Source organism: Enhydra lutris, unplaced genomic scaffold (genome assembly GCF_002288905.1).
Source record: "Enhydra lutris kenyoni isolate GAN:26980312 unplaced genomic scaffold, ASM228890v2 scaffoldscaffold82, whole genome shotgun sequence".
Classification (NCBI taxonomy): Eukaryota; Metazoa; Chordata; class Mammalia; order Carnivora; family Mustelidae; genus Enhydra; species Enhydra lutris.
In genome coordinates this window covers 598,211-606,870 of record NW_019154166.1, presented here as the reverse complement: position 1 = coordinate 606,870, position 8,660 = coordinate 598,211, and the positions used below count along the sequence as shown (strand labels likewise).

The 8,660-nt window shown below is 63.9% G+C and overlaps 1 protein-coding gene across 5 annotated transcripts in view; it reads right to left on the bottom strand.

The window, feature by feature from the left end:
• Positions 1-239: 239 nt before the first annotated feature.
• Positions 240-8,660, bottom strand: part of LOC111161183 (KIAA0753 ortholog) — a 43,113-nt gene continuing 34,692 nt past the window's right edge. For 4 of the 5 annotated variants that reach the window (XM_022524746.1, XM_022524748.1, XM_022524745.1 and 1 more), the window contains 3 exons: positions 7,597-7,717; positions 7,030-7,254; positions 240-1,519 (listed from right to left, as the gene is read on the bottom strand). In XM_022524746.1, coding sequence (XP_022380454.1) covers positions 1,402-1,519; positions 7,030-7,254; positions 7,597-7,717 — 464 coding nt within the window. In that variant the 3' untranslated portion in view covers positions 240-1,401. Of the gene's footprint in view, positions 1,520-7,029; positions 7,255-7,596; positions 7,718-8,660 lie in introns of those variants that run through there. The other variant, XM_022524749.1, reaches the window with a different exon arrangement.

Sequence of the window (8,660 nt, the reverse complement as noted above, 5' to 3'; positions counted from 1 at the left end):
AGCGGTGCCACCCTCCACGCAGGAGTTCAGGATGCACGGAGCGCCCAGCACACGGGAGGCAGGCGTGCGGGAACAAACAGACCAGGGGCAGGTACACGGGCAGGACGTACAGAGCGTATGTCCAACCTTCGCGTCACTACCGTTCCTTTCCACGGCCCTGCGCCCCATGAGACGCGGTCGGTTGGCGGCATCTGCCGTGGGCGAGAGGGAGCATGGCCCATTTCAGACAGACACGCACGTACTGGAAAATCCTGAGTTTATTTAAAAATCAGCACAGTACAAACTGCCCCACAGACGAGTTCGAGCCACTGAGGCCCCCGCCTGCTGACGTGGGCGCACACGCGTGCCCCCGCACGGGGACGACCTTTGGCCCCAGAGCCTTCTTGGTCCCGAGGCCACGCGTAATCGAGCAGAAGGCCAGCACCACCCCGGCCCAGGTGTGCGCGCGGCGGTGTGGCCTAGCCGCTCCCGCGGTCGCCTCAAACACGCTTGCACTGGAGAAAGTCCAGCTGTGACACCCACTGCGTCCTAAGGAGTCACATCATCCACGGCGGAGCAGAGCCCAGGCCAGCCGGCGGAGAAAACCTTCTTCCAGGAAGTGGCCTTATTTTCACGCACATTCCTTTTGTTTCTGAAAAGCCAGAGGCACTTCTCGGTAAAACACAGCTTGGAGGGGACGAGACGAAACTGCTGTGGCTCTCGGGTGTCTTCCTCTCCCGGGGGACCCGCCAGGCTTCCCGCATCCAGGCAGGTCCTCTGCTCTGGCCCAGTCCTCTCCTCCCGCCCGGTCCTCTGTAGGTCCACAGGCGTGGAATATGCTGGTCCAGAGAACAGGGATGCCAGCCCGGGACCCTCCCGACGGCCTCCGATGGCCCCTGCGTGCTGACATAATCTGGACATCAGAACATGGCCGCCAGGGCGAGACAAGGCTGCGGACCACGGTGCAGAGGACTGCCAGGGTGAGAACCGGCTGGCAGGACACGGAGGGCTGGTGGGCTCCGTCTGCATGGCGTGGCGTCGCGGGGACCGACAGAAGCGAGCTCGGGATGATGGGAGCACAGGAGCCACGGGCGCAGGCGGCTGGGCAGCAACGTGGACCCTCGGGAAATACACCTGCCAGCACCTTTCCCGACGCTCCTGTCACCAGACTCAGTGGCAAAACAAACATGGGATTTCAATAGGGAAACTACACATTGAGAAACTATTATATTGTAATTCACAATATCTGGGCACTGAGAAACACCTTGCCCTCCGTCATCAACCACCAGAGCCATCACCATGACCACGAGAGGATGGAAAGGGGGTCCCCCGCCGTGGGAGGCACCCAGGAGGCACAGAAGGGCAGCCGGGCTCAGGGGCTCCCGTGCACCCCAGGGAGGAGGTCCACTGCAGATGGAGCCCTCAGGTCGCAGCCTCCAGGAACTCCGAGGTGAACACGGCTTCCGCGTAGTCTTCGCACGCATCCTCCAGCTCCGCGGCCACAGCCCCCAGAGCCTCATCCACTAGCTCGTCGGAGAAGCTGAAGACAGACAACACAACTGTAGGGCACGGCCATGAGCACGGCCACGGGAGCCGGGACTCACCCAGCAGGCGGCCCTGCTTGCCTGTACCCCACACCAGGCTGGGGCGGGGCCTGGTATCCACACGGATGCCCCACCACTGCCCGCCCCCGCCCCCCGGGTACCCCCTCTGGGACAGTCACCCCCACACTGCCACTGACAGGACACGGGCTCACGGCCACCAGGTTCCACACAGCGTCTACTCTGGGGCAGGACCCAACCCAGGCCAGCGCTGTAGCCGCTGCCCGCTGCCTCTCCAGCTCCCCCGCAAGTCTGCGGCCGACCCCAACCTCTCTCTCATAAGCTGGACATTCTCCAAAAGATCAAGGCCTTTATTCGTGGAATGTCCCCCAGTCCAGGCCTGTCTGATGTTTCCTCGGGGCCCCTCGAGTCACACACCCATGGAACCAAGGCCACAGAAGGGACACCGTGTCCCTCAGTGCATCCAGCCATCCCACGTGGCTTCCTGGGGTGCTGCGGGGACGCGGCCAGCTCCCTGGCCATGCCAGTCCCCCCCGGCAGGGGTGCCTCGCCGTGGGACTCGGGCACAGGTGCAGGACCGGCCACTGTCGGATCACTGCAGGGGGGCTCCCCCTCCCAGACAGACTTGCGTGCTCATCCCTCCTTCCCTCCTTCATTCCCAGCAGCGGGGCCTCGCAGGCCCTGACTGGCCCCGTCTGTAACCGATCCCAGGCATTTGTGCACATACTGCCCCTCTGATATCCGTGCCCCACACAGCCACAGGCGCCCACCCCCCAGCTGCTCCTAGGTCCCCCCAACTGCCCCCTGGTCTTCTGACCCTCCTTCCTGGCTCAGGGGGACAGTTCGGCTGTCGTGCCCACTCTGAGTCCCGCACCCAGACCCGGCCATTTCCCCGAGGGGCTCGGGCACATTTTGGGGAGAACGGCGCTCAGGAGCTGGGTGTTCTGTGCTCCTGGGGCCGCGGCATGGAGGCTCTCTCAGCAGATGGGCCAGATGGACACACGGACACCTGCCACGTCCATCCCATTTCCGGCCTCCCCGTGTGGCGCGCAGACACACGCACTAATCTGATCGGCCCTCCTGAGTCCGCGCCAGACGCCCACCAAGCAGAAACACGTGCGGCCACGGCTCTCCGGGCTTCACTGAGGGCACACAGGCGTGTCCAAGCTGCTCGGACCGAATGCTGTCTGCCCCTTTCCCTAGATCGTGTTACTGGTGGGAAATACCGGGAGGTTCAAGTTTCTGCACATTCCAAGCTGGGGGTTTGGGGGGACAGGTGAGAAACACGAATGTGGGTCCCCCCAGCCAAGCCACAGCACATGGCCACCCCCACCAGGACGTGTGGAGCTTCTGTGGCTCCAACCGTCCTCCCCCAATGCATGTGGTCTTCTCCACTCAGCGCAACCCCAACCCCGACGCGTCAGAGCCCCTTGCTGCCAGCAAAGCGGGTACTTGCTCTTCATCTGCCGGCTCCCTCCCCTCTCCTGCTCCACTCCATGGGGATCTGTGGTATTTTTTCCTCGCTGCTCCCGTGGACATTGCACACACTGCTCCCACGTGCCCAAATGCTAAGCCTGACCGGGGACATTCTCACCGTCTCCCCGGTGGCTCCCAGAGGCTCTGGAGCAGCCGTCACGCTCGTCCTGCCATGACGTGGGCGGGCGTCATCATGCCCACAGACACCCACCGCCGCACGCACCCGCGCTCACCTCTCCTCTGGCCCTGCTCCTGATCTGCCCCAGAAATGCGCATTTGCCATTTCCCATGGCGAAGCGACCGGTGATAAGCGTCCTCACTTTGCTCATTGGAACCCCTCACCTCCCCGACGCACCCGTGCCTGAGTGGCGGCCCTCTCCCCTCTGCCCTAATGGGACGCCGCACGCCCCAGCCTCTAGCGCTCTGCTTCCCGCTCTGCCCTCCTCCGAGTGATTTCCACATTTCCTGTTATTTTTCAAGAAAACTGCGACATGCGCCTACGCGTGGATTTCTTCTCACTTTCCGTGTTCGGGGCTTGTAGACCTTCTGGAACTCACGGTCTGAGGCTCCAGTAGTGTGGACAGCACTCCCAGCCCCGTCCTGACGCCCGGAGCGCTGCCCACAGGGTCCCAGTCCCTGCGAAGAGCGTTTCCAGGCTGCCGCGGCACATCCTGGGCTGCCGCGGCACATCCTGGGCTCCCACCCCCGGGCTCCGTCTCCAAAGGTCCTCAAAAGGCCCCCGTGCTCCCCGGGCTGACCATCAGCTCGTGGCTTGTGGAGGCTCCATCTGTCCTGAGCGGGAGGTGGTCCAGATTCCAGGGCCACCACGACCAGAATCACCCACTATGCTCTTGACATTCCTGGCCCTCGCCCACCCCAAACTACGAGACAGATGCAAAGGTGCCCCGGTGCCCTGGGTTAACAGCCCATTTCCTTCCTGTCTCCACCTTCCCACCGACCCTCCGTGGCCCTCCATCCTCCCTCCACCGGGGCGGGTGCTCCCCACACCCACTCAATTGTTCCCCTCGTGTGATGGCTTCCCGCGCCGGGGTCTCACTTCCTAAGTCCTGTCTTGCTTTCCTTGATGCCCACGCTGTTTTGGTGCCCCACGCCCCCAGGAGCTCACTGAGGACCAGTGCCCGGCCACCGGGTTTCCGGGCACTGCGTGTGACGGCAGATTTCCAGATGGCACCTTCACTCTGCCGTCTCGTTCAACGACTTCGCCGAGCTCTGAGCTTGAGAGACCTTGCGGGACGCTCGGACATCTTCTAGCAGAGTCGAGCTGAAAATGACATGCTGTTCTCCTGTCGGGTTCTTGAAGGGGTCTGCTGGACTCCCCGGGACCGTCTGTTGCCTGACCCCCACACAGGACACCCACGTGGCTTCCTGCAATGACGGCCGAGGCGTGTTCCGCCTGGTCTGTGCCGTTGCTCCTCGCGTACCCACTCGCCGCGGGCGGGCGGCCTCCGGGGCATCTCCCACACCCCCTCCCCTGTTCTCACGGACGCGGCTCCCACTGCCAGAGGCTGCCGCCATGGCCTGAATCTCCATGTCCCCACAACAGAAGCCTGTCAAAGCCTCAGCCCCAGGGGGCGGACGGGCGCTCAGGCCCTGCAGGAAGGGGCCCCGGGGCCAGCTGCCATCTCCCCAGAGAGCAGACAGCTCGCACACCGGCCTCAGACGTCCCCGCCTCCAGAGCGCGACCCACGGTCCAACTGCTGAACCCACAGCTCCGGGACATCTCCTAGACTCGTGACTCCTAGAACCAGCGGCAGATGTGCGAAGTCCTGTCTCTCCTGCTGTCTGCTCACTCTGCTGCCCGCCTCGGGGGGCCTGGCTTGGCTCCTGAACTCTCCGGTGACTCTGGCCGTCGTAATTTCTGAGAACTCACTTCTCCTCCTCAGGAGCTCCTCTTTCAGTGTCCCAAGCTTGTGTCCCCGTGTGTCCGCGTTCTTCACTTCCGAGGACACGCATCCTGGTTGGTCCCGCTTGAGCCCTGCTCAAAGTCCACCCACCCCTCCCACTCACCCGCACCCATGCCTCCGCCCGCCGGTGCCCGGCTCCCCTCACCCCTGGCCTCCATGGCGCTCCCGCCGGCTGGGTCTCCTGCCGCTGGTCTGCGGCTCGACAGCCCCCGATGCTCCTGCTCGTCCCCGCTGGCCGTCATCTAAGGCTTCACACAGCCTTCGGGTGACATGGAGCACGACAGGGATTCATGAAGGACGGGTAAGTTCGCGGCTCCCCCTGCCCGCTCCGGCCACAGGTCTCCGGGACCCCGTGAGTCTGTTCCCGCCGAGCGCGACACCGCCCCGGCTGCTGCCGTCGGCTCCTTTCCCACGTGGGAACGGTGCTGTTCTCGGGCGGGCAGCAGAGGCGTGTAAAGCACGAGTAAAGCAGAGCTCACTCCCTTCACCCCAGCGGCTACTCCAGGATGTGGTGGACACAACCCTCAGCTCCGGAAGCCCGCAAGAGAACAAGACCGGAGCGGGAGCCCTCGGAGCTGGGACGTGCATGTGCGGTCCCTGCACAACCCAGCGGGAAGCCCCACAGTAGGGCCGCTGCCCCCAACCCTCGGACTCCTCCAGCCTGGAGCGGGACGGCAGACGAAAGGCATCACGGGTCATGGGAAGACCGCTCGACGGACGGTCTGTCCTCCTCAGCTCGTTCCAGATGTGCTGCAGGCCCATCAGCCTAACCGACCCAGGCAAGTCTGGGAGGAGGGAGCGTCCCACTGTACGTGCGAGGGAACACACGAGGCCAGCAGGCTTCCCCGTCCTCCTCCCCAGAAAACAAACACGCAGCGCACGCAGAATAATCGAGAGGCCCGGAGGGCACGGGAAAGGGAAGGCTCGGGGGCAATGCAGGGGATGGACATGAGCCACCATCCTGGTCCCACTTCAGAGCAAGACAAGGAAATGGATCATAGACCTTGGCAGGAGACCGCACACAACGTTAGTGCAGGAGAAACGCCCGAGACTGGAGAGGGCAAAGGGCAGGTATTGGAACCCTAAGGGGCCGCGTGAAGAAGGGAGAAACCCAGGGTCAGAGGGGAGAGGCCCACCAATGGACCCACTGAGCACAAAGGCCGCCCCGGGTGGAGGTGGTTGGAGGGGAGGGCCAAGTGTGCAGGTGGGGCCCCTTGCACCCCTGCAAGGGAAGGAAGCTGCGAGCTCGGAACCAAGACACCCGTGATAGAAATGCAGCAGCCGCGAGTCTGCGGGGCAAACGGCATGAAAAGGGGCACAGACGCGGAGGGTCAGCCTGGCCTCCCTGCATGGGGCAGCGCGTGCTCGGCAAACCAGAGAGGAGACCCCCGGGGAGGTGGGGTGGGGGCTGCTCGCACAGGTGCCGAGAGAGGGACGGCCCCAGACAAGAGCCACCCCGCAGATCCGGAAAGCAGTCAGGCCCATTTGGCGGGGGGAAGGAAAGAGGGTCTCGGGGGGCAAGTGGGGCATGGAGGCCAGAGACCCATCGTGAGGGGAGCGTCTGACTGTGCGGGCGAATGGGCGTGCGGGGCGAGCATGCAGGGCAGGCGTGCAGGGCGTGGTGGGAAGGATTTCTTGGCACCGGCCCGCAGTGGCCAGAGGAAGGGCCGGCCACAGCCCGGCACCCATTCAGAGACAGGGACGGCAGCCATCTGCAGGGCTGCGTCAGGTGCCAGCCAGGATCCCCACGTGCGCCATAGTTCAAAGGAGCAAAGTTACACGTGCCTTTCAACGCATGGTTTACACTCCTTCTCCAAGTACCAGTAGCAGGGGGACCCCAGGCAGCCACCGCTCTCAGGAGACGCCGGCCCAGCTGGCTCCGGTCACGGACCCGACAGGGAGGCCGCCCGGCGCTCCTGACACAGCGACAGGCACCTGCTTCGCCAGCTCCTCTGCCTGAGAAGGCAGGTGGCAGAGAAAGTCCGCCTAGGGAGCCCACATGCCGGCCTGTCCCTCTGCCAGCCTTCTGGGCACTCCCGCTCGGCGCCTGACCCCCCGCGCAGCCACGACATCGACATCGTACTGACCTCTCGGCCAACAACCACGGGTTGAAGGCGCCCACAGCCTCGTGCGCGACCAGGCGGAGGTACCGCTCGAAGCGGCTACAGTAGTCGCCAATGCTGTGCCGCAGGCCTGGGGGGACGTGCAGCGCGGTCCGGCCAACCTTCTGCAGACACTCTTCCGGGAGGGGCGCAAGGGGGGCCCTGCTCTTCTCAGACCTCTCATCCGTCCCCACGCTTTCGTCCAGGGAACTGAGGGAAGAAGGCGGTCAGGAAAGTGTCCAGCGCACCGTAGCAAGGCTGAGTGGTTCCCTCCACCTGCCGCGTGGACGGGCGAAGATCTCCCTCCCACCTGAACAGAGCCAGCACCCCCCACCGCGCCCTGCTTGCCCTGCCTATGGCGGGAGCCCCTGCGCTGGAGGCCAGAGTGCGCGCTCGAAGCAGGTCTGTCACAGAGATAAGCCGGGACAGTGGCGCTGCCCTCGGAGGCCTGCCCGCCCCACGAGCACGCTACTTCCCGGGGCCTTCCCAGAGCTCCCCAGGGGCAAGCCAGCACCCGGACGCGGGTCTGACGCAGGTCTCAGCGCCACTCACTTGGCATTCCTGGGTTCTTCCAACACGATGTTCACGTCGTGGTCTCTGCGAGCTGGGGTCTTTGTGATCCTGATTGGATGAGGAGAAAGAGGCCTTTCACTTACTGCCGTGGGTGCCTGCCCTAGAAGAGGAGAAGCAGACACTGACCGCGCGGAGACACGCCGGTGGGCTTCCCAGAGCCGTCCTCGCAGCCAGGCTCGTGGCGAGGCCACACGCCCATCTCTCAAACCTAACTGGGGTCCGGCAGGGCAAGAATGCTCCGGTTTGCAAAGAAAAGGCGAACTTAAAGTCACGACAAGGCCTCAGCATTAAGACGCGACGAGCCTGCTCAGGAGCCTCGGGAACCTGGAGGACGCTCCTCCAGAGGCTTGTGCGAAGCCCCAGGAGAGGCAGGCTCCCGTCGGGGCCAGCACTCGAGGACGTTTGAGCACCTGGGTTTGTTGTTAACCTTGAGATGGTCTGATTACTGGGGAAGGAAAGAAGCATTCCCGTCAGAACGCTTAATTAGCTGGTTCAGTCTGTCTCTGGGCATCGCTGGGAGAGAGCTGCGACGGCCGTCAGGACATGGACTTACTAACGAGCCTTGAGCTTGACAGCCCTCTGAGCTCCAGGTCACTTGAAACTTGAAGGGTGTTTCACGTAGAGGCAGAAAACGTGTGCTGCTCTCTGGGAAGGAGCCCTGTGAGCCAGATTCACGCCGACACGCCTACGGCGTCCTTGTTGGAGACGCTACGTCCCTCAGTGTTTAAAAAACACCACACAGGACAGCTGTCCACTGTTCCCACGAGCAGAGGACAAGAGGAGGAAAAACCACTCTCGGGCCGGTTCTGTGGTACAGCTGGGCACACAACCAGAGCGACAGACACAGGACTCTGGGACTTCCCAGGCAAGGAGTGCTCACTCTCGGGGTCGACCACGCTCGTCGGGGGCACGCGGAGCTTTCACGCACTCAGCAGCAGCGACTGGCCTGAACTGTCCTTGAAACAAGAGCAGAGTCCTGCGTACGGCCGGCTGCTGCACACCGCGACCCGCGGCACACACACGGCAGGGCACCGACTCCAGCT